This window comes from Cucurbita pepo, chromosome LG20, assembly GCF_002806865.2.
Source record: "Cucurbita pepo subsp. pepo cultivar mu-cu-16 chromosome LG20, ASM280686v2, whole genome shotgun sequence".
Classification (NCBI taxonomy): domain Eukaryota; kingdom Viridiplantae; phylum Streptophyta; class Magnoliopsida; order Cucurbitales; family Cucurbitaceae; genus Cucurbita; species Cucurbita pepo.
The window spans coordinates 2,915,227-2,939,735 of NC_036657.1; the positions used below are offsets into that span (position 1 = coordinate 2,915,227).

Below are 24,509 nucleotides of genomic sequence, written 5' to 3' on the forward strand. Positions count from 1 at the left end.
GGGGGGGGGGGGGGGGAGGCTGGATTGAGGGTCCCAGATCGATTGGAGTAGGGAATGAGTGCTAGCAAGGATGCTGGTCTCCGAAGGGGGGTGGATTGTGTGAGATCCCACCTCGGTGAGAACGAAACATATTTTTATAAGAGTATGGAAACTTCTCCTAGCAGACATGTTTTAAAAACTTTGACAGAAAATCCAAAAGAAAAATTCCAAAAAAGACACATTTTTTTACTCAAATATGACTCTTGAAGCTAAACAAAAAAATGGAAATTTGAGTAATCGTGAGCATGACTAAAAAGATGACTCGTGAAGCAAAAAAGAACGGAAATTTGCGTAAACAAATGTGAGCATGACTATAAATGACGTGTACTATTTTCAAAGTTGAAAGATTTAAACCGTCCTATTCATTTATTGAAGATGGCTGAATCCCATGGTGGCTAGTTAAAGAAACTTCCTGTTAACAAACGCATTTTAAAATTGTGAGACTGACAATAATATGTAATGAACCAGAAAGAAGAATATCTGCTAGCGGTAGACTCGACTATTATATTTATAAATTAAATTTATAATTTAACTAATTTTATATTATAGATCTGAACGAAAAAGACATGTGATGATATGGTTTGTGACACATCGAAATCGAAGACTTTTTTAGGGGAGGGACTAGGATGTTACAAATTTTATGTTTTTGTTGAATAATTTTGGATGTCGACCACATTAATTACAAACCCACCAAAGCTTCGTAGTATGCAGCCCTTTTACCTAAATATCTCCCGTCATATAATGGGAATTGTGTCATAATTCACATTAATATAAGGTTATTTTAAAAAATAAATAAAGGAAATTAAAATTTGAATCGAGTTTATTTTCTTTCAAATCTATCAAAGTTTGTAGGTCGAATAATGATAACAGAGTAGCACTATAACATTCACGAATCACTCGTACTATGTGTTAAGAGTTAGAGGGCACAATCTATATAACATCGTACATATTTAGTGGTTGACGGGTCTATTCAGAATGTGTAGAATAGAGAATGTCCATTTAATTCATGGAGATCGACCTAAAATAGAGTGAAAAATTTTCAATGAAAGATGGAAAGGGAGCAAGAGAAAAATTTATCGTCAACTAAATGGAAAATACTATGTTGTAATATTGAAATTCAAATTTTTAGAAATTAGGTCGCATATTATATTTTTTTATGAAATATTATTAGATTTATTAGGGTGCTTTACCCTTAAAACAATTATATTAGAAAATGAAAATGGTCCATTATTTTTTTTTAAAAGTAAAGCTCGATCCTTACCCATTTTCTATGGGGATGAGAAATGAAATAGGAGGTGGGGAGAGAGACAGGGACCGGGAAGGTCCCTTCTTCCCAATTGGTCTTTCCTAGGTTTCCCTTTCTTTGGAACAACGCTCCAATATTCTATACGTCAATTTTTTATTACTTTAAACGCTTCGTTTACGTTTGACATTCCATCTTCAATAAAAAAAAATTCTAAATTTATTTTATTTCAATTTATAGCTCAAATATATAATTTACTAACATAATTAAGGAGTTAAGTTATTTGTAATATATATATATATATATATATATATATATATATTTGGATATAGCAGGTTGGTGGGTAGCAAAATTGGAAGTGATGGGACAAAATTAAGTTAGAATATTGTAATAGTATTATTTTGAAAGCTTTGATTTTAAATTATTTAAATATAGAATATTGTAATAGGTTGGTATAAAATAAATTCTTCTATAAATTCTACGCTATTTATAATTATTAATTAAAAATGAAATTTATTTTATTTTATATTATTTTCCCTTTGGCAAAAGGGAATATATTTGGCTAGTCCACATCGTAAATGCAAAAGCCAAATAGTTAATGTCTTACCTCTCTCAACTCTCAACCACAAATAAAATGATTGGATTTCTTCAACTTAACCCCCAAATTTAATTAATTTAAACCTATTTTATTACCATTTATTTTTATTTTTATTTTTATTTTATGTTTCTTTTAATAAAACTTTTTTTTTCCACTTAAACCCCATTTTTTTTGTTATATATATATTGTCTTAATTTCTTTAAAAAAAAAAAATTATTAATCCATATATAATTTTTTTCTTAATTAAAAAAAAGTTATGAAACAAACTGAATTTTATTCATTCTATTAGTCAAGGGAATCGATCTTAGGTTTCATATTGGCCGAAATATCTACATCATAAATATAATTGGCATATGCTTAAAAAAATGTTCGGCTCTAAGTTCATCCACACATAACTAAAATAATATTATTATAATTAAAAAATATATATATATATATATTTGTCCCCACTTAGGTTGTATCTCGATCGTTGGATTTTCAAACTCAAAAATTTGCATTTTGTGGCATTTTTGATCTACGGGAGTTCTTTTATTAATCCGTAAGGCAACTTTTTTTTCCTTCTAATTGTGTAATTAATAAACCTAACAAATATTTTTATCATTTATCTCTTTTTTACGGTCCATTCTTACCGTTTTGAAACACATTTATTAGAAAAAAAATTTCACGTTCTTATAAGAAGTGTTTTGTTTTCCTCTCCAACAAACGTGTGATCTCATAAAAGAAAGTTCGGAGATAAAAGAAGAAAAAAAAAATCAATAAAATTTCATTTGTAATTAATGAAAAATCTGACGAATGGATCGAGAATGCTAACAATATAAACTTCAAGGGTAAAATAATCGAGTTTGATAATCCAGAAACTTTTTACGTATAACAAACTATAGGAACTTAAGTATCACATAATTAATTAAAAACAAAGCTAACTATTCCAATGTTTTTGTTTAATGGGTGTCTAATCTTAGTGATATAAATTTACTTTATCAATGGAATTAAAATAGTGCGTTGGTAGAAGACAAGATTTTTTTTTTTTTTTGTTCATATTTGCACGTTATTATTTTGCATAATAGATTTGTAGATACGACAATTAATTTTTCCATTATGAAAAAAAAAAAAAAATTCATATGATTCTATCCCCATGGGTGAAGGGAATCAAGTTTGAGCTCCACTTTGAGTAGCAATCAACATCAAGAAATATATATGTATGGGAAGTGCAAAGGGGTTGGGGGGCTGTGATTTTGAGCCACAAAAATGAAAAAGCTTTGCATTTGGAGTTGGAACTCAACACAATATGATATATATTTAATGCGTAAATGGCCGATGGCCGATGGCTGATGGCCGATGCTTATGGTCCTTTTCTGCCTCCACCCAAGCGCTTGGCGCTTGGTCTGTGCCGCCCCATCCTCCTCATCCCAATCAGATTCACTATGCAATATTATTATATGCATTCAATTATAATTTTTATCTTCTTTTATTCGATCTACGCCTCGTTTCTTAAGAATGAAGATTATTACCACGGAACAACACGAGTTCTTCTAATATACTATGTCCTCACTCACATAAAATTACTTCAAATAAAACACGTTTAATCATAGACTTTCTATGATTGAGCCACCAAATAGGAAGGTACGTCTTAGAATCTTTTTCATTTAATGTGATATCGGTTCATTTATGTATCTTTCTTTTACTTTAGTGTTATATTCACGTATTAAATAATTTTCAAAATGAAAGAATCAAGTATTTTTGGGTAATTATTTATTTATTTATTTATTTATGCTTCAAGTTTTTTTATAATTTCCATCACATGTTTTTATGATAGTACATCAGAAGATTTTTAACTCTTTTTCCAAAAAAAAAAAAAAACAAAACAAAAAAACAACTGTAAAATAAGGAAAATGATAATATGGAATAATTAGAAAGAAAGTTGATTGAGAGAATGAGAATAGAATTTTGGTCCATTTTATTCTTGCACTTAATTCGACTACAGACTCCATTCTTAATTCAAAGGTGTAATCCGTCAATTCACTTATATCTTGTTAAATAAAATTACATACGGTAAATGTAGAATTTACTGATACAAAATAACAGTGATCATGAACGAGATATATATAAATGATAACTCAAGAAATATAGACTAAATTGACGTATGAAGTCATAACTCTTTGTGATCGCCCAGCTTCCAATCACTCTCCCATACATTTTCATACTCGTCCCCAAATTAAAATTATTAAATTTTAAAAAAAATTAAATAATTATGAAATCCAAAAAGCTCCATTTTTTTTTAATAATAAAATGTTTTTGGACTTGAGATGGATTAATGGCAGCCAATTAAAATAATATTCTAAGCATCAAATAGGGAAAAGGTTTACAAAAAGTTGGGAGAGACCAGTTTACACGTGTCCCCCAACTGCTTCTCCAAATCAATCTCAACCGTCCGATTCCTTCCCCTTCTAATTTCATTTCACAGACATCACGCGCACTGCACGTGAACCTTTGATTTTCCATTTGCCAACCCCCCACAAACAGAGCTNAGACCCAGAAAAATCTTTTTTTTTTTTTATAATTAATGATTAATTTTAATTAATTATTATTATGTTTTTTTTTTTTAATTTTATTTTAAATAGGTATTTATCGACTTGGTTTATTTTCGACGTTTGTTCGACGGCGCCATTGCAGTCGATTAGTTTCTTGTTCACCAATCAAAGTGGGGAAGTTGGGTTTAAGCTTCTGAATATGCTCCGGCTATGGCGGCTCCGACGGGTCAGCTCTCTCTTTGCAAGGTTTTAAATGAGAACTTACTTACTTTCTTTTTAATTATTCATATATTCCGGTGAGCTCGGCTCCGATCAAGCTCCGGCTGACATGTTTGTTGTTGGGTTCCTTTTTTTAGGCTTGAAAAGGACATCAGGTTCAATTATTTCTGGACCCGTTGCACAAAGTTGATTTCTGTAAGCATCGTCAACTTNCTAAGCATCAAATAGGGAAAAGGTTTACAAAAAGTTGGGAGAGACCAGTTTACACGTGTCCCCCAACTGCTTCTCCAAATCAATCTCAACCGTCCGATTCCTTCCCCTTCTAATTTCATTTCACAGACATCACGCGCACTGCACGTGAACCTTTGATTTTCCATTTGCCAACCCCCCACAAACAGAGCTTCCCAGACACAAATTAAAATAATAATAATAATAATAATAAATAACAATAACAGTTCTTGTTGCAAGCATTATATAACGCAAAAAAAAGGAGGAGTTTCTTCAAATTCTCTCTTTCCCGCCCTCGCCTCCGCCTCCGCCTCCTCCGCCGCGTCCTCCTCCGCCGCGTCCTGTATAATTTCTGCAACAAACAATGCCATGTTCTTCCTGTACAAAGCACTTCTTCCAGCGCTTCTTCACCGACGAGTTCCAAACCAACGGCGGTCTTCAAAGCACTTTCTTGTCCCCTGACTTGTTGCCATCTCTCGGCGCCACAATCAACCAATCCACCAAGCTTCGTAAACACATCATTTCCCCTTTCAACCCTCGTTATCGGNTTTTTTTTTTTTTTTTTTTTTTTTTTACCTCTTTAAACTCTAAATTTTTACCGTTTTTAATTTTAACCGTGGTCGGATTTTGGGTAACAGAGCATGGGAGATGTGGCTGGTGGCTCTAGTCATTTACTCTGCTTGGATTTGTCCTTTCGAATTCGCATTCCTTCCCTACAAACAAAATGCTCTGTTCATCATAGATCACTTCGTCAATGCCTTCTTCGCCGTCGATATCGTTTTGACTTTCTTCGTCGCCTATCTTGACTCTCAATCTTATCTTCTCGTTGACCACCCCAAGAAAATTGCAGTCAGGTCAGACCCAGAAAAATCTTTTTTTTTTTTTATAATTAATGATTAATTTTAATTAATTATTATTATGTTTTTTTTTTTTAATTTTATTTTAAATAGGTATTTATCGACTTGGTTTATTTTCGACGTTTGTTCGACGGCGCCATTGCAGTCGATTAGTTTCTTGTTCACCAATCAAAGTGGGGAAGTTGGGTTTAAGCTTCTGAATATGCTCCGGCTATGGCGGCTCCGACGGGTCAGCTCTCTCTTTGCAAGGTTTTAAATGAGAACTTACTTACTTTCTTTTTAATTATTCATATATTCCGGTGAGCTCGGCTCCGATCAAGCTCCGGCTGACATGTTTGTTGTTGGGTTCCTTTTTTTAGGCTTGAAAAGGACATCAGGTTCAATTATTTCTGGACCCGTTGCACAAAGTTGATTTCTGTAAGCATCGTCAACTTACTTTTATTTTTATTTATTTTTATTTATTTATTTATTATTATTCTCTCTTCAAAAAAGAATTCGAAAAATTCTTTTTATTCCCAATTGTTCAAATAAATAAAAAATTTATAAATTTAATTGGGTCTTAAAATTAAACTTAAATTAGAATGAAAAAATCCATTCAAATTTATTATTAATTTTAATAATACAATTATATATATATATTTATTAACTACCTTATAAACAATTTTAAACTATCTTAAAAGTAATTTTTAAAAAAATATATATTAAAATTAAGTTATAAATCTTAATTAATTTTAAGATGTTTTACCAATTAATAGTCAAAAATTCGCTCTGAATAAACTCAACCAAAAAATTATATGGTTGGATTGAGTTCATTATTTAGTAAGAGTGGTTGCCGTTAAAAAATTTAGAAGTTAGAATAGTAAAGTTCGATTTAAAAAAATGTCTTAACCCAGTCCAATCCAATCCACGAATACCTTGGCTCAACTTACTCGAGCGTTTTGCTAATTGTTGGGTTGATTGCTACATTTTACAGGTAACGTTATTTGCAGTACATTGTGCTGGGTGCTTCAATTTCTTAATAGCCGACAAATATCCGGACCCAAAACGAACATGGATTGGTGCAGTGGATCCAAATTTCAAGGAAGATAGCCTATGGAACCTTTATATTACTGCAATTTACTGGTCCATTACCACCTTAACCACCACTGGCTATGGCGATCTCCATGCAGAGAACCCCAGAGAAATGCTTTTTGCCATCTTTTACATGCTCTTCAACTTAGGCTTGACTTCTTATCTCATCGGCAACATGACGAATCTCGTCGTCCATTGGACGAGTCGCACTCGAAACTTCGTACGTCCCATCTTTTAAACAAATTCTTCCTTCCTTCGATACATGCATGCATGCACAATCAAATTGTAAACGATAAACGAAAGTGATAATCGACATGGGTCGGGATCTTTTTTCAGAGGGATTCGGTACGAGCTGCCATGGAGTTCGCGTCGAGAAATCAGCTACCGAACCCCATACAAGACCAGATGCTGTCTCATATATGTCTCAAATTTAGAACCGAAGGGCTGAAGCAGCAAGACACATTGAATGACCTTCCAAAGGCCATTAGAGTCTCCATAGCTCACTATCTCTTTTATCCCATTGTTCAGAAGGCCTACCTCTTTGAAGGAGTTTCTCATGACTTCCTTTTCCAATTGGTAATTTTACAGTAAAATTACAGTAAAAAATCAATGGAAATTACAGTAATTATTGTGTTTTAATTTACCTTTTTTCATCTTAAGGTCTCAGATGTGGAGGCTGAGTATTTCCCACCAAAGGAAGATGTAATACTCCAAAGTGAAGCTCAAACGGATCTCTATATATTGGTTTCAGGCAGTGTGGTAATTATAAAATTCCCTAATTTTATTTTCTTTAATTTCCTAATTTTTATTATTTATAATATTAAATAATTTCAAATTTTCAGGATTTAATATCCAAAATTGATGGGCATGATCAAGTAAGCTCTCGAATTTAAATTATTAATTATAAAATTATTATTTTTTATTTTCTTAACAAAATATTTTAAAATTTTTAGGTTATTGGAAGAGCAACAGGTGGAGATACATTCGGAGAATTTGGAGTTTTATGTCAAAAGCCGCAGCCTTTGACAGTCAGAACAACAAATCTTTCGCAAATTTTAAGGATCAAGAGAGCTTCTTTGTTGTATATTATTCAATCAAACACAGATGATGGGAATATTATCATGAACAATTTTTTCATGGTATTTATTTATTTATATATTTATTTTTAATTCCTTTTTTTTATAGTTAAATTAATTGGTTTTTTGTTGTTTATTTGCAGAAAATGAAGGAATATGAGAGAATAATGGGGGATGTTTGGTGTGATGGTGGGCTAAAGAAGCTTGGAGATGAGGATGAAAATTTGGGAAGCTTAGATGAACATAGAATTGAGTTTGATGAACAGCTTGAAGGAGGTGAAAACGACATTAATTTGTCTCATAACAACAAGTTACCAGCAAGAGATGGAGGTTTTCGGTCGGATTTTATTAGTTCCTCGGTAGAAAACTTGCCCACGAGCTCTTACTCGAATGTCTCAAGACAAATCAAGAAAAGGGTTACTGTATTTATACAGCCTCGAGATAGAAGCACGGTTGAAAGTCGATATGGAAAGTTAATGCTTCTCCCGAATTCGATCGAAGAGCTCTGTAAAGTTGCTGGTAAGGTCACGTTTGATAAAAACCAAACACGTCTTTAAACCTATATATTTGTTTGAAACGACTTCTTAAACATTAAAACCTTTTTTTTACCCGCATTTGAAAAGTCATTTTAAATCGACTCTGATGAATTGGTCCCGTGTTTGATGCAGGTGAGAAGTTTGGAAGGGAAATGCCCACAAAAGTGATGAATGCAGATAATTCAGAAATTGATGATATAAATGTGATTCGTGACGGTGACCATTTGTTTCTTCTTTATAATAATGATATCGAAAAATGTGGTCTCAAATGAACCACCACAAAATATACATCTTTTTTTTTTGTTATATGATAAATAACACAACGTAGGATAATACAAAGGCGTGTAAACATTGAGGCAACAACTTGTTAAAAGATCATCCACCAAAATTTGACAAAAATGTCTATATCAATCCATCAAGCCCGTTAAAAAGTTAATTTTTTTTTTTAATATAATCAAGTTTTAAATTATGAGATTCCACATCAGTTGAAAAGGAGCACGAATTACCCCTTAAAAGGGGTGGAAATCTCTCCCTAACATACGAATTTTAAAATCATGAGAGTAACGACGATACATAACGAGCCAAAGCGAACAATATCTGCTAATGATGGGCTGAGCTTAAACTGATACATAAAATTTATATATATATATAATTTGATGAGGAAATTATATTCTATTCCCTTTATGGATGGGCTTAAAATGAAGAGAGTAAAGAGTAAGATTTTAAGATACCCATTTGTATTAGTGTAAACAACAAGATTTAAGATACCCATTGTGTAAAGAATAGGTTTGAGATACCCATTTCTATATTGATCATAACCACATGAAAATATATAATAGATTCTATTATTCTTTCTTTTTTTCAATTTTTTTTATAAGATTATTGTTCCCATATCAAAGAAGCATTTCATGTTCGGGATGAATCTATATAACTTTGAATTATGCAAATAAAATTCTATTTGGTACGGGAGTTTATTTATAAATTATAAAAACTCGTACTTTTAAAACCTATGCATCTCAAAGTACTTGGCCGTTCACATTTATGGAAAATTAAATCAAATTTGTAAGACGTTTTCTTTATTTTTCGTAGGGTTGATGTTATATATATATTTTTTTTCAAAATGGAATGTGACGAGTTATTTATAAATATGACAATTATTTGTAGTATGAAATTGTAATTTTATTTTAATAAATTAATTTGAGATTATAAATAAGGAATATATTTTGATTAAAAAGATACTGATAATATTATATCTGAAAAAAGAATTTAATTTCGCTTCGAGGGATGTTGACCATCTTGGACCACTTGTTTTGTACACACAAATAATAATAATTTTAAAAATAAATAAATAAATAAATAAATAAAAGGTTTTTAATTAGTTGGGTGACCTGATTCCCATGCTCAGCCATTGCTTTTACATGATCCAAGTAGTGGCTGAGCTGGATTCAAGTTTCTCTCTCACATTTTGTATCTCTTTTTCAATTAAAATATTAATTAACACTAAAATCTAGTAGCGAGAAAGTTGAAATTTTTATTGGGTTGGTGACTCGAGCAACCCGAGCATATTCACAGCTTAATCTAACCCTCTATTTTCCAATTGAATTTGGTCGTTACACTATTATTTGTTAATTATTTAAAAATATTGTTTCTTAAATATTATATATTAACAAGTCATAATATATCACTAACATCAATTACAAAAATCAAATATTTTTAATTTTTGTAATGATCTTAAAAAGTAGGGTAGTGTTGAGTTGGGTCGTAACCCTACTTTTGATTTGGTCGGGTTGAACCGAACTAAAAAATGTCAATTTACAAATTGACCCAAATTTTTTATTTTTCAAAAATTCAACCTAACCCGAATTAGAATATAAAAAATCTAACTCAACCCAACATTTTTAGTTTGGAGTAGATAGCTCAAATTGATGGAGTTATTAAATCATATGAACACTCCTATTAGTGACCAAATAAACACGAGAAAGAATTTCAAAATGTATATCACCTTTTAAGCATAGTGAAAAAACNTTTTTTTTTTTTTTTTTTTTTTTTTTTTTTTTTTTTTTTTGTACTCTCCCTATCTTATGTAAAAAAGAAACAAACAAAGAATGGTCATAATTTTTCTAAAAAAGATGTCATTTGGATGTACGATAATACAACTTTTTGTCGTTATTTTTATACTTATTTTGATTGATTAGAACTCCATGATCTAACGTTATTTATCGAGTATATGCTTCCCATAGTGATTTTAAATGTCAATTTAAAAAAAAAAATGTTTTAAAGCTTTCATTTAAAAAAATTTATGGATCTAAATATAAATAAAATGGGGATGGTTTTGAAAAAAAAAATATAAATATAAAAAATTGCATAAATTTCTTTTATTATTAATATTGGATCTACGTTAATATATATAAGTATTTTTTTGATATTTTAGTTATACTTATATGGATTATTCTAATAATTAGGTTGAAAAAGTGGTTTAAATCTTTATAAACCAGACACTTAATTAGTATACTTTTTAAAATTATTTATTAAGGAATTTATTTTATCTAAAAATAAATATTTTAGAATTATACTAAACCCACTTTCTAAAAAGTAAAACCACGATGGATTAGGGTTTTTAAATAATGACCACTTAATTAAAAAGATATATTCTTAATAGCTCATCCAAATACATTCTAAATTTTCATCCATTCTCCTTGATGCTATTTGGTAGCTCTTGGTTCACTTAATTCTTGACATGCAGAGAATGGGATCATATTGAAATATATATATATATATATATACTCATGAGGGTATTTAATTACATAAATAATTATTTTTAAAAAGAAATTATTTATTCTCTTAACTCCATAATTTAAATTACCAAAATATATATATATATATATTGTTAATTTTAGATGTAAATCCGTGGTAATCATACAAATTTCTGATAAAGACTAGGCTTTTGTTCGGGTGTTTAATTTGAGAGGCTATAAAGAGAGATTACCATTTAAAAGTGTCCATACCTGACTCGAACGAAGTGGATATAGAAAAAAAGTGACTCGAACGAAGTGGACATAGAAGAAAGAGTAGAGTGAGATTTCTCTCGGTTAGATAAATGGGTCGGGAATATATATTATAAATTATAATAAACTAGTTTTATTTATTTATATATATTTGTGATATAAACTAAGATATTACATATCACCTTGAAAAATAATCAAGTTTCATTTTTTCTTAAATAATAAGCTTGTTGGATTCAATAGATTTGATCACATACAAATTTGGATCTCTTAGGATGTTGACATGTCACACCGTCTCACACCACCTTCCACAATTTTGATTGGTCATTGTTCCAATGTGGTCCCAACCAGGAAATGGACACGTCAATTTAGGGGGACCAATGGAATATCGACAGCTGTTTTTCTTTTTTTCAAAATGAGATATGGATTCTGAAAATGATAATTATATTATGATTAAATCGAAGGTTAAATTATAATTTTGTTTATCTCGACATGATAGATAAAAATTTGATATAATTTATGAAATTTTATTAATTAAATTTTAACATTTTTAAATGATAGAATCCCAATTCATAATTTAACTGAAAATAAAATATTAAATAATTTAAAATAAAAGGAGGCATTTAAAAAAAAAAAAAAAATAAAAAAAAAATATATATATATATTTATGTTTAATTTCGTGTTTAGGGGTGTCAAATTGGTGGGCCGAGTGTCTAAAGAATGGGCCTGATCTCTACTTGGCCCATCAACTTTGAGAGGCCTGCTTTGTATAAACAAAATCCGTTGAAATACAAACAATATTAATATTTTAATTTTCTATTCATATTATTTTTTTAAAAAAAATTTAGCTTAAATAAAATCCAACGTTTTTAATTTTTTTAATTAAAAAATAGTACAGAATTACGGAAAAAAAGAGTTATGGATCTATATTTGCACCTGAAGCCCAGGTATAAATTGGAAGCAAAACCCTAAGCCCGCGTCTCAGTAACCAGTCGGGAAGAGAGAGATCGTTTACAGAGACATCAGCAGCTTCTCTTTTCCTCCAAGATGGTGACTTTTAGGGTAAGACTCGATTTCTGTTCTTAGATCTCTTGTTTTTGTCCTATGGATGGATATGTAGGCCATCAATGAAGGGGTTTCCTCTGATCTAGGGTGAATTTTTCTACTTTCATTAGAGAAGTGCAGGGATGTGGGAATTGAATATGTGATTTCTGGTTCGTGGAATTGATTTTTTTTGGCTTTCTTGAGCAATTTGAAATGATAATTTACCACATTTCTATTGCCTAGTTTCTTCAGAATCAAAATGTTGGGGATTGGAGGTGTGTTAAATTATTATGGTTTGGTTTTGTTTGCAGTTCCACCAATACCAGGTTGTGGGCAGGGCTCTTCCTTCTGAATCAGATGAACATCCGAAGATTTACCGAATGAAGCTATGGGCCACGAATGAGGTCCGAGCTAAATCCAAGTTCTGGTGAGTTTCCCGTTGGAAATGCTATTGCATTTTACTCGAATGTAGCTTTTGAGTCGAGTTGTTGAATTGCCACAATTTGTCCAATTGTTCTCAACAGGTACTTTTTGAGGAAGTTGAAGAAGGTCAAGAAGAGTAATGGACAAGTTCTTGCTATTAATGAGGTAATACATGCGTGGGATAGTGAACATTGCTCTTGTTTTTTTGTCTAAAGTTAATGATCTTATGATTTTATTTCCATGAACTTTTAGCTTTTTGAAAATGTAGTTTCTCCCCGTTTTTGTGAACTGAAAGGGTTAGTGATTAAGAAGGAAATGAAACACGACTATTGTGCTTGTCCATTTAGCTAATGAGTGGCTGTCAATTGTGTTTGTATTTCAAATATAGAGATAACGAAGGTTTTCTTGTATTAGTTTTTGACATATCTAAATGGAGATGTTTTTCACTGAGGGAGTATACCCACTTTCCTGGTGGTAATGTTGTTAGATAGAGTCTAAATGTCAGCTGGTGGAGGGTCTTGATCATCTTTTGCAGGGTTATCAATTTTCTTGTTTTTTTTGGAGATAGTATTTTATTGTGTTTGGAGTGGTTGTGTTCTGTTTCAGAGACTGTCACTCTATGATGGAGGATATTCTGATGAACTATCCGTTTCGTGATAAAGGTAGAGTCTAGTGGCAAGCTTGTTCTTTTGCTATTTTGTGGGTAGTGTGACTTGAGAGGAATAGTAGGACTTTTAAAGGTTTAGCGAGGTCTTTGGAGGAGGTATGAGAAAGAGTGTGGTTTATGATAGGAATGGCATTAGAATAAGATTAGGAACATTATTGCCGTATTCAGGGTATATTTGCAATTAGTAAGGAAGTTATTAGGGTAATTTGCTTAGAAATAGAGGGAGTAGGAAGTGAGAAGTTGGGCATTTGTTTGGTTATAGGTATTAGCTTGAGAGAATTCCCAAGAGTGGAGGGTCCAAATACTGCAAAACACTTGGTTTATTTTGTAGTTCGTCTCTTATATTTTCAATATGGTTTGTTTCTGTTTTGGTTCCTATCAAAATGTGATAGGAATGGCTTTAGAATATGTTCATGAATTACTATTAGCATATTAAGGGTATATTTGTAATTAAAAGGGAAGTTATTCGGGTATTTGGGTTTAAATAGAGGGAGTGGGGAAGGGAGAAGTTTGGTATTGTTTTGGTTATAGGAGTTGGGGTATTTGGCTTTAAAACACTGATTTGCTTGTATGATTGGTGAATTTGAGTGCTGGGTCACTTGCAGCAGATCGTGTGCTGGGTCATATTTGGTATGGTTCAGCTTTGAACTTCTTTCATTAGGAATATTAATCTTCACTTCGATTTCCTTGCAGATCTTTGAGAAGAATCCTACCAAAATCAAGAACTATGGTATCTGGTTGCGCTACCAAAGCCGAACTGGGTATCACAACATGTACAAGGAATATCGCGACACCACTCTCAACGGCGCCGTGGAACAAATGTACAACGAGATGGCTTCTCGACACAGGGTCAGACATCCATGCATCCAAATCATCAAGACTGCCACTGTTCCTGCTAAGCTGTGCAAGAGGGAAAGCACCAAACAATTCCATGACTCCAAGATCAAATTCCCTCTGGTGTTCAAGAAGGTTAGACCCCCAACCAGGAGGCTGAAGACCACATACAAGGCCTCAAAACCCAATCTATTCATGTAAACTTTCCCCTTTTTCTTATCCCCCGAGCAAGAAGATGGATTATAGTTTGGTTGGTTTAAAACTTGAAAATTTTGGTAGGTTTTACCTTTCACTTCCTTTTGTTAGCAACGAATGTTCCAATTTTTATTCGAGGATCCAAAATTTTGCTTTTGATTTTTCTTTTTCCGTGCTTTGATTTTAATATCATTGGGCTCATTTTTTATGTATGAACTAATTATGATCTGTTGTATTGATTAATCTTGAACATTATCTGAATTTTAAAAAACTTGAATACTAGAATTCTGATTAAGGTTTCACATTAAATAACAACAAATAATAATGTTTCATAATGTTTGTGGTTTAGATATTACAATGTAATAATGAAATTGCTGTGTTAACCATAATGACATGTTTGTTGTCCTAATGTTTCAGACCATTGAAGTTTTCTTGCATAAGAAGTATCTCATCACACTAAGAAAGGAAAACTATATGATTTTGTTGGGATGAGGTACATGAGTTTCAACCGTAGCTCGTGGTGTACTTAATATACGAGTTTTGTGGCATCCAGGTGGCAGCTCGTACGATCAACTCTCATATTTTGCTACCATGCAGTGTGCCAGCACGAATAAGTTGTGCATATGGTACAAGATCTAAATACAAAATGAGTTAGAAATGTGAAGAATACCATTATTGGGTACAAAACTTGGTGCATTTTTATTGGTCATGGAAGCCATTCTCAAAGCATTCATTGAATTAGAAAGCTAGTTGAGTTTGGTGTAATTTGTAAAGAGGAGTGGACTGGGTGGGCCCAATATCCAAATTTTCAAATATAAAGTTCCTATTTTTCTTTCCTTTCTTCTAGTCCTTCTCCAACCTAGTGGACATCATAATGCCTGTCTTTATACATAATTTTACAATTGACATTGGTTAACCTTTTGTCATCATGGATGGTTTACCTTCAAACACCCATTAAGGTAATCGAGTATAAAGGACAAATCGTTGTTACGTGTCGGGTGGGTTTTTTGAACTTTCAATTTCAATAGATTCACTTCATGCGTATTCAACCGTGATTCAAAATACTAAAACAACGTATTTGTGAAGTCCCACATCAGATGGAGAAGGGAATAAATTATTCTTTGTAATGGCGTGAAAACCTCTCTCTAACAAACTCGTTTTAAAACCGATGAAAATGGATAATATCTGCTAACAGTGGGTTTGAGTTGTTACAGTATTATAAACGGCTCGAAAGATCAAAATAGAAACTTTTACCTCTTTTGTTGAACTAAACAAAAGAGAATGAACATGCAAAACTCGGTATGGATTAAACTATGTTTAGGTGTTGATCCTAATGAAATTAGAGCTGAGCTTACCACTCCCTCACATCATTATCCAATTCTAATCCTCTGTTCCCTTTAATCATATTTCCCTCCAAAGCAAAGGGTGCTTTACCCCACATCCAAACATGGCCTTTTTGGGCGGCAAGAACCCAAGAGGAGAAACCTCGCTCATGTCATTCCTTCATCATTCCCCCTTCACCATTCTTCTTTTCTTCCAAACCCCTCTTCAATGGCGGAAGTTTTCTCAATATATAGCCAATGGGATTCCAAGGTCACTGGTTCTTGAGCCATTCCACTTACAATCTGCTGCTCAAACTCATCAGAACCCTCATCCTTACAAATCCCATTTCGGGAAGAACGAGATATTGAGAAAAAGGGTTTTCTAAAGTGGGGTTGTTCTTGATTTTTGATGTTTGATTGGTTATTGAAGAATGAGAAACTTCCATAACCTGGAGCTCGTTACCATGAGCTTATGCAATGCTTTTCTTCTGCCATTAGTTCAAGGCTCAGCTCATGAAGGGTTGAAGAAAGCTAGGAGTCAGAGGAGTATAGAAGACGGCCATGAAAAGGCAAACGATAAGCTAATTTTCTCGTTAGAATCATTGATATACGTTTCAATTTGTTCTTGCCAACTATTTTTCTTGTTGATTTATTGATGCAAGATTACGTTTAAGAGTAGGAGATTCTTTAAAGTATTGAAATATGTTTAAATTTTCGCAGCTAAGCCATGAAAAGAGATCTGATATTCAACTCCATGGATTGCTCCTCTGGATTTCAATGGGGTTCTTAATGCCTGTTGGTATACTTACAATTAGAATGTCTGGTCGGCTAGCTCGTGGGTCGACTCAATTAAAGGTCTTCTTCTACCTCCATGTCATTTTGCAGGTAACCCAGTTCTTCATTCTTCATTCTTTCTATCAATTTTGTCAATATCTTGTAACTTAGATATCATAAAATGCTTAAGAGGCAACCATTTTTATTCTTGAATTTGGCAAGAACATAATCATATCCAACATGTTGTATCATCATGGTTTCCCCACTTTGTTTGTTCTGCTGATTACAATTTAGTGGCAGAGAAGTTAAAGAATTCATACTTGAATGGCAAGAAAAAGATTATAATTAGTGATTCTCATGATGAATCTCAGTGTCTCCAATAAGGATAAGCTCTGTTTCTCTCTCTCTCTCTTTCTTTCCAAGAGTAAATTATGAAAGTTACTCTTTTACTAACTTAATTTCATTTAACAGACACTATCCCTTCTCCTGGCCTCAGCTGGAGCTGTAATGTCCCTCAGAAAATTTGAGAACTTATTTAATAACAGCCATCAAAGAATAGGCTTAGCCCTTTACGTAGCCATATGGGCACAGGCAGTGATAGGCACTTTCAGGCCTCAAAGGTAAATATCCTCCACCCTTCCCATTTACCCTTCACTTTTAGGACCTTTCTTGATCAATGGACTTTTGTAGGGCCAAAACATGATTGTTCTAGCAAGAGTTTATCATAACTTCCATAAGAACTTTTAAAATTTATTTTGGTGCTTAATCACCCTGTTCGGTTATGGAGCCGGTTGTTTATTTATATTATATGGAAAATGGTCATCTAAACGAATATTTATAGTAAAAAGCTGCTAGAGATATATACGGTAGAAATGTGTTAGAGATATTATATGGTAGATATGGTAGATGGTTCTATCTGGTCAAACTATATATATGCTTTGAAACGTACTTTATGCACTCTCTGTATTCTCTCGTACCTTTAGCCAATATTTCTCTGTGCATTTTCTACCCTTGTTCTTTGTGTTCATCTCAATCATCAATATAAACCTTTAGCCAATTCTCTCTTCTGTTCTTTGTGTTGATCTAGATTGAGTGTGTTTGTTGTTGTGCGATACTTAACACCCACCACTTCACGTGTGTGCAGGGGAAAGAAAGAAAGAAGTGTGTGGTTTCTTATGCATTGGATTCTTGGAACAATAGTTTCTCTAGTGGGAATTATCAATATCTACACTGGGTTGAATGCGTACCATAAGAAAACTAAAAGAAGCATTGGATTATGGACTGTTCTCTTCACTGCAGAGATCTGTTTCATTGGTTTCTTTTATTTGTTTCAAGATAAATGGGAGTTTTTGCAGAAGCAAGGGGTTATTTTAGAGGATTCTGAAGGAGTTTCAGCTCCTGATGAACAACATGTAGAAGCTCAAAGGCAAAACCCCAAGGATTTGTTGCCTGATCCTTGTAACAAACAAAATGCACTCAGAAACTTGTTTGATTAAAATGACTAGCTTCTATGTTTACATGTTCATCTGACTCAAATCTCTACTTATACTGATGAGTGCATGCATCAAATTGCATCAAATTTCTTAATTCAAACTAATTCTTAGTGCTTAAAGTTTAGCCCCAAAAGATGTTGTGGCTTTGTTAGTGGTTTAATATTGTATTAGGGGAGAAGATCTTTGGTATAATCTTTCTTGAATTGTTTGTGATGGTCTGCTTTTGAGTATCATTTTTCTTCCTTTTTCTTAGTGGAAAAGGCAGTCATTTAGGGGATGGGGTACCCAATTTGATCTATAAAGCTTTGTAAAAGAAGTCAAGATTTGGTAAAGGAGCGTCTTGTTTTGCTTTGCCAAATGCTTCAATGATTTAGAAAGCCGCAAGCACTCAGGTTGTAGCCTTTGATTATTATCATGGTATGCTGGAGTGAGATTGGAGATTTGAACGTTGAGTTATGTTGGTGTTACCATTTTTTAAAAATTATATTAAAATAAATAGAAGGACGAGAGTGTAACAATTCAACCCACCGCTAGCAGATATTGTCCTTTGGCCTGTATTATCATCAGCCTCACGATTTTAAAACGTGTCTACTAGGAGAGGTTTCCATTCATGTGAAGAATCATGAACCTCCACAATGGTATAAACTCTCATCAATCTATTTTGGGCTTTCCCATAAGGCTTCATCATATCTGGATGTATTTCTTGCTTCTAAACTCATCATTCCTTAAATACTCCCTCCCAACAATCCCCAACATTTTGTTCTCCTCTCCAACTCACGTGAGATCTCACAATCCACCCCACCCCCCTTAGGGATCTAGTAACTTCGCTGGCACATTGCCCGATGTATGTCTCTAAATACCATTTATAACAATCCAAGCGCACTAGATATTATCTGTTTTGGCCTATTAAGTATCGTCATCAGGCTCACGGTTTTAAAATGCCTCTACTAGGGAGATGTTCTCACACCTTTATAAGAGATATTTCGTTTTCTTCTCCAACTGACGTGAGATCTCAGATACAGACACGATTGTAATATTTGTATATGCACAATTCAATTTGAAATAGTTTAAAATGAGAAACTTGTAATATTATGTCTAACTAAATGCTTATTTTGATTAAATGATCTGTTATATTTGTCAACTCGAGGTTGTTGTCACTGCTTAGCAAGACTATCATGCCAACGTGGAAAGACGGTATGGTGGCGGTGGTTACACGGAGATGTAAATGAGAAAAAGGAAGATTGAGAGAAATAGGAAATAGAAAATAGAATATAGAAAATGCCACAAATTTGATGATTAATTTTGTACATCTGGACCAAATTTCAAATTTTAAGAACATACTAAAATAAAAATTATGTACTAAAATCATATTTTAAGAATATGGAAACATACTAAATTAAAAATTATGTACCAACTTTAATATATATATATATATATATATATTTAAAAAATACGAGTAAAATTTAAAAAATAGCGTTAATACTCTTTATTTTTATAAAAAAAAGTTCAAAAAATGGTTATCATTAATATATATAGACGAAAACCGTCTATCGACACTTCATAGATTATCTCAAAACTTTTTAGTGTTATTTTTTTTTTTAAAGTTTACGAGTAGTTTTTTACCCATGATATTAATCGTAAGTATATTTTTGGAATTTAAAAAAAAAATATTTGAGTATTAATAAAACTTTTGAAAACTCGATAATTTTTTTTACACACTTATTAAAATTAAAAGTTATTTTTAAAACTTGTCAAATGGTATTTTTGAAATAAATTATTAGTCGTTCATCGAAATAAAAGTATATTTGAATTTTTTAAATATATATATATATATATATATATTTAATTAAGGATATTAATGAAATTTTAAAAATTAAATGGTATTTTTGAAATAAATTATTAGTCGTTCATCCAAATAAAAGTATATTTGAATTTTTTAAATATATATATATATATATATATATATATATATATTTAATTAAGGATATTAATGAAATTTTAAAAATTTAAAAGTATTCTTTAAAGATAAATTACTAGCTTATTTTTATTAATTTAGCATTTTTTTTTAACAAAAAAACAAAATTAACTGTTAATTTGTATCATCTTTCGGAAAAGGGGGAAAAAAAATAAAAAAACCATCTACGTTTCAATCCTGGATGGATTGCAGACATTGGAATCCGTAGTTCAAACAAAAAACTTGTGAAGCCCTAAAAGTTGGAACATTTTGAGAATTGCGTTAAAAATTGGCTCCATCATTTATGAACACTGATGTTTGTTTCTGACATGTTTGTCTTTGTTCGACAGCTGTGTGGAGGAAGGAGGATCTTGCACCTGTGATACTCTTTTGGATTTTTCTTTCTTCCCTCAACAATCGAGCTCTGTTCTTGATTCTATTTCGATTTCTCTTCAAAATCCGTTTGAATTTTGATCCGCCGTTGTCAATCTCCGCCGCATTTTACGATCTTCCTCCTCTCGAACTCTTCTTCGAGCTTCATCAGTGTAACAATGGCTTCGCAAGATACTCATAGCCATAGCCACGACCACCACCATGACCACGACCACGGACATGATCATCACCACAGCCACGAGTAATTTCCATTCAATTTGTGCATTTAGGTCTTGATATCTGATCTCATTTCTCTGCTTAGCGTTCATTGTTTACTTGTAACAGAAAACCTCAGGGGGATTCATCCTTTGTTGGAGCAGATGGTAGGGTTTATCACAGTCATGATGGACTGGCGCCTCACTCCCATGAACCCATTTACTCTCCTGGCTTCTTCAGCCGGAGAGCTCCGCCTCTTCTTACTAGAGATTTCACTGAAAGGGCTTTTACCGTCGGTATTGGTGGCCCAGTTGGTACTGGGTATATTTCCATTTGCTTTCATTGTTTTTTACTCATTCCCATAGAAGGAAAATGCAGAGGAGATTTAGTTTTGAGCCTCTAAGAACATTCTACTGTTTTTTTTTATGAACTTTGAAGCCAATTTTGTTTTACTATTGTTTAGGAAGACAGCTCTGATGCTAGCTCTGTGTACCTTCTTACGTGACAAATACAGTCTAGCTGCGGTAAGTGAGATTTTGAATCGATTCTCTATATCACTTTCACTTTTCAGTTTCTGTGCTTCACTTCCTAATTTAATATTTGTGGAATCTTGGGTCTGTTATGCTTGACTTACTTTGTATTTGTTCATTCTAAAATAAAGCTGTCTATTCAGCTTTTTGTTGAGTTTTATTGAACCAGTTTCTCTGTTAGTCTCAGACCCTGCTTCTTCCCAGACTGATAATGTAACACCTTAAGCCTACCGCTAGGAGATATTGTCCTTTGAGCTTTCCCTTTCGAACTTCTTCTCAAGATTTTTAAAACGCGTCTGCTAGGAAGAGGTTTCCACACCCTTTTAAAGAATGATTCGTTCTCTTCCCCAACTGATGTGAGATAACCTACCCCATTTGGAGCCCAGTGTTCTCTCTAGCATTCGTTCCCTTCTCCAATCGATGTTGGACCCCCTAATCCATCCCCTTCGGGCCCAACATCCTTGCTGGCACACCCCCTCATGTCCACCCCCTTCGGGGCTCAGCCTCCTTGCTAGCACATCGTCCAGTGTCTGGCTATGATACCATTTGTAATAGCCTAAGTCCACCACTAACAGATATTGTCCTCTTTGGGCTTTTCCTATCAGGGGAACGTTCCTTTCTCCAATCGATGTGGGACCCTCCAATCCATCCCCTTCGGGGCCCAACGTCCTTGCTGGCACACCCCTTCAGGGCTCAGCCTCCTTGCTAGCACATCGTCTAGTGTTTGGCTCTGATACCATTTGTAATAGTCTAAACCCACCACCGACAAATATTGTCCTCTTTGGGCTTTTCCTCTCAGGCTTCTCCTAAAGGTTTTTAGAAAACGTCTGCTAAACAACATCTTTATAAAGAATGCTTCCGAGGTGGGATTTCACAGATAAAAGCACCAATTCCATTGTGTTTTAGAATATAATCAGCTGGATAACCTTCACTGCTCTATACATGTATACAAGAGGTTGTATACTATGATTATTATCTGCTGATATTGTTTTAAAGTAGGCTGATTCAATTACATCAAGTTCTTTGTTGTGGTAGAATGAAATGTTTTTCTGCTAGAAACCAAACGATATTTATTTGACATGATCACTGTTAGGTCACAAATGACATCTTCACGAAAGAGGATGGAGAATTTTTGGTGAAGCATGGAGCTCTACCAGAGGAAAGGATTAGAGCAGTGGAAACTGGTGGCTGCCCGCATGCTGCTATTCGCGAAGACATCAGCATTAATCTTGGACCTCTTGAGGAGCTTTCTAACTTGTACAAAACAGACATACTTCTATGTGAATCTGGTGGAGGTAATTTGGAAATCCCCAATTATGAAGCTTGAATAACATGTGTGTTAGATTACTTAACTTCACTGGATCTTTGTTAGCCCTTCCTTCTCGTTAATATACTTGCATTAGCACCCGAAAAATCAATTGTCGGTTCAAATGGTATGTTGAATGTTTAGCATTCAAAAGAAAAATAGTTCACAGTAATTTAGATATCTCGGGTTTATCTCGGGTTCTCATGTTTGATGTTAAAGAAGAAAATAATCTTGAATGTGAGATCCCACATCGGTTGGGGAGGAGAACGAAACATTCTTTATAAGGGTGTGGAAACCTCTCCCCAACAGACGCCTTCTAAAAACCTTGAGGGAAGCCCAAAAGGAAATGTCCAAAAAGGACAATATTTGGTAGCGGTGGGCTTGGACCGTTAAAATGTTGCAGTGGGTGGTTTGAGTTTAGTACCTGGAAGTCTTTGATTCATGTTTTATCTGTTTTGCTGTGCAGATAACTTAGCTGCCAACTTCAGCAGGGAACTTGCTGACTATATCATCTATATCATAGATGTGTCTGGTGGGGATAAAATTCCTCGAAAAGGCGGCCCCGGAATCACTCAGGCTGATCTCCTTGTATGTCATTTCCTAATTTTGTTTCAAAGTATCCATCTCAGTCAGTATTGCAATCAAGACAGGCATCTCTCTAAATGGTTCCATTTCAACAACAGGTAATAAACAAAACTGACCTTGCACAAGCTGTTGGAGCTGATCTAGCGGTTATGGAGCGTGACGCACTGAAAATGCGAGATGGGGGGCCGTTCGTATTTGCTCAGGTTAGCTCCCCCCTCGGTTCGATATCTTGATCACACTTTGTAGCTAGAGAATCAAGTAGTTGATTATCTCAGTTAATGTCTTCGAGTCTGAACGAGAACGAAGAACAGAAAACCTTATTTTTGTCGATGTTAAGCGTATCTGCCTGACACGCAGGTCAAACATGGAGTAGGCGTCGAGGAAATCGTTAACCACATTATACAGGCGTGGGAAGGAGCGACAGGGAAGAAACGGCATTGACATCTCTCAGCTGGGAAATGAGAGGGTCTGGTTTAAGTTTTAAGCAGTGCAATAGGAGCCGTTGTACACAGCTTTGGTGGCTTCGTTTCAGAATTATGTAAAATCTTTGTTCTAAAAAGCTTAGGAGGTTTGTTCCTCTTGGCAGAGTTCAAACTTTTAGGTTGGAAACAGGACTTGTGAAGTTCTAAGATAGATCATAAGAGGCTCCAAACTCATATGGGAATTTTCCAAGGCTCAAACTTATTATGCCGCTTGGGATGATTTGAAAAAATACAATCTAATCCGACTTGAATTGTTGATCATTCATTAGAATTTTACAAATATTGACCAAAATATTTGATTTTTAAAAATATGAATCAGGCTTTTTTGATCTTCCAGGAGGACTAAAGTGAACATTCTAAAAAAATATGTATCAAAATAAACAAAAGTATATTGGATTTTCATTTACTAAATTTTTTTTAAAATGTAGCCATAAACTTATATTAAAAAAATTTCAAATTATTCGTTTTTTTTTAATTATTTTTAAAATACTAAGATCAGAATGAATATTTCAATAATACATAGATCAATATGAATAAAAGTAAGAGTTAGAACGATCGAAGTAATATTTAAACCTTTAAATTGAAAATTTTACTGGCGGAGTTAACTTCTTTATCGTGCTACTCCTACCTTCTCTAAACAAATTAGAAAAGAAAAAAAATCCATTGATTTGCTCTATGATAAGAAAGTATTATGTTTGGTATCATTAGATCTAAATTTGTAACTAGAATTTTTTGAATTAATTTTTGCAAAAGAAAAAAAAATAGAGAGATATCAGAATCTCTGGGGATTGAACCCAGAATCTCTGGTTCCGTGGGCAACACCTTATCCCTTATCTATTGGGCCACAGAGACTCCGTGGCTATATTCGGAATATAGCAGAAATTATTGACTGAAGTTTTTTTAACAAAAATGACA

General features: G+C 33.3%; 4 protein-coding genes across 4 annotated transcripts; all 4 read left to right on the plus strand.

The window, feature by feature from the left end:
* The first annotated feature begins 5,154 nt into the window (after positions 1-5,154).
* On the plus strand, positions 5,155-8,693 carry LOC111782725 (potassium channel KAT1-like). Its single transcript, XM_023663517.1, has 11 exons — positions 5,155-5,400; positions 5,493-5,709; positions 5,806-5,961; positions 6,072-6,129; positions 6,686-7,003; positions 7,120-7,359; positions 7,444-7,542; positions 7,626-7,658; positions 7,737-7,922; positions 8,003-8,378; positions 8,528-8,693. The coding sequence occupies exons 1-11, from the start codon at positions 5,220-5,222 to the stop codon at positions 8,665-8,667; spliced, it is 2,004 nt and encodes a 667-aa protein (XP_023519285.1). The 5' UTR covers positions 5,155-5,219; the 3' UTR covers positions 8,668-8,693.
* Positions 8,694-12,347: 3,654 nt separating this feature from the next.
* LOC111782482 (60S ribosomal protein L18a-like) lies at positions 12,348-14,725 on the plus strand. The gene is made up of 4 exons (XM_023663239.1): positions 12,348-12,459; positions 12,753-12,868; positions 12,966-13,029; positions 14,225-14,725. The coding sequence occupies exons 1-4, from the start codon at positions 12,445-12,447 to the stop codon at positions 14,564-14,566; spliced, it is 537 nt and encodes a 178-aa protein (XP_023519007.1). The 5' UTR covers positions 12,348-12,444; the 3' UTR covers positions 14,567-14,725.
* A 1,305-nt stretch (positions 14,726-16,030) lies between these two features.
* On the plus strand, positions 16,031-18,183 carry LOC111783305 (cytochrome b561 domain-containing protein At4g18260). The gene is made up of 4 exons (XM_023664227.1): positions 16,031-16,451; positions 16,603-16,767; positions 17,128-17,276; positions 17,801-18,183. The coding sequence occupies exons 1-4, from the start codon at positions 16,314-16,316 to the stop codon at positions 18,150-18,152; spliced, it is 804 nt and encodes a 267-aa protein (XP_023519995.1). The 5' UTR covers positions 16,031-16,313; the 3' UTR covers positions 18,153-18,183.
* A 2,125-nt stretch (positions 18,184-20,308) lies between these two features.
* Positions 20,309-23,855, plus strand: LOC111783658 (urease accessory protein G). The gene is made up of 7 exons (XM_023664575.1): positions 20,309-20,737; positions 20,821-21,012; positions 21,155-21,215; positions 22,315-22,516; positions 22,994-23,115; positions 23,211-23,315; positions 23,470-23,855. The coding sequence occupies exons 1-7, from the start codon at positions 20,655-20,657 to the stop codon at positions 23,551-23,553; spliced, it is 849 nt and encodes a 282-aa protein (XP_023520343.1). The 5' UTR covers positions 20,309-20,654; the 3' UTR covers positions 23,554-23,855.
* The last annotated feature ends 654 nt before the right edge of the window (positions 23,856-24,509 follow it).

Excerpts from the sequence above, each read along its gene's own strand:
- LOC111782482 (XM_023663239.1), top strand. Across the intron at positions 12,869-12,965 it reads CGAGCTAAATCCAAGTTCTG|GTACTTTTTGAGGAAGTTGA; the intron begins GTGAGTTTCCCG and ends TGTTCTCAACAG. Across the intron at positions 13,030-14,224 it reads AAGTTCTTGCTATTAATGAG|ATCTTTGAGAAGAATCCTAC; the intron begins GTAATACATGCG and ends ATTTCCTTGCAG.
- LOC111783305 (XM_023664227.1), top strand. The coding sequence starts at position 16,314 with ATGAGAAACTTCCATAACCTGGAGCTCGTTACCATGAGCTTATGCAAT. Across the intron at positions 16,768-17,127 it reads ACCTCCATGTCATTTTGCAG|ACACTATCCCTTCTCCTGGC; the intron begins GTAACCCAGTTC and ends TTCATTTAACAG. Across the intron at positions 17,277-17,800 it reads GGCACTTTCAGGCCTCAAAG|GGGAAAGAAAGAAAGAAGTG; the intron begins GTAAATATCCTC and ends ACGTGTGTGCAG.
- LOC111783658 (XM_023664575.1), top strand. The coding sequence starts at position 20,655 with ATGGCTTCGCAAGATACTCATAGCCATAGCCACGACCACCACCATGAC. Across the intron at positions 23,116-23,210 it reads TCACTCAGGCTGATCTCCTT|GTAATAAACAAAACTGACCT; the intron begins GTATGTCATTTC and ends TTTCAACAACAG. Across the intron at positions 23,316-23,469 it reads GGCCGTTCGTATTTGCTCAG|GTCAAACATGGAGTAGGCGT; the intron begins GTTAGCTCCCCC and ends CCTGACACGCAG.
- LOC111782725 (XM_023663517.1), top strand. The coding sequence starts at position 5,220 with ATGCCATGTTCTTCCTGTACAAAGCACTTCTTCCAGCGCTTCTTCACC. Across the intron at positions 7,004-7,119 it reads CGAGTCGCACTCGAAACTTC|AGGGATTCGGTACGAGCTGC; the intron begins GTACGTCCCATC and ends ATCTTTTTTCAG. Across the intron at positions 7,543-7,625 it reads TATTGGTTTCAGGCAGTGTG|GATTTAATATCCAAAATTGA; the intron begins GTAATTATAAAA and ends TCAAATTTTCAG.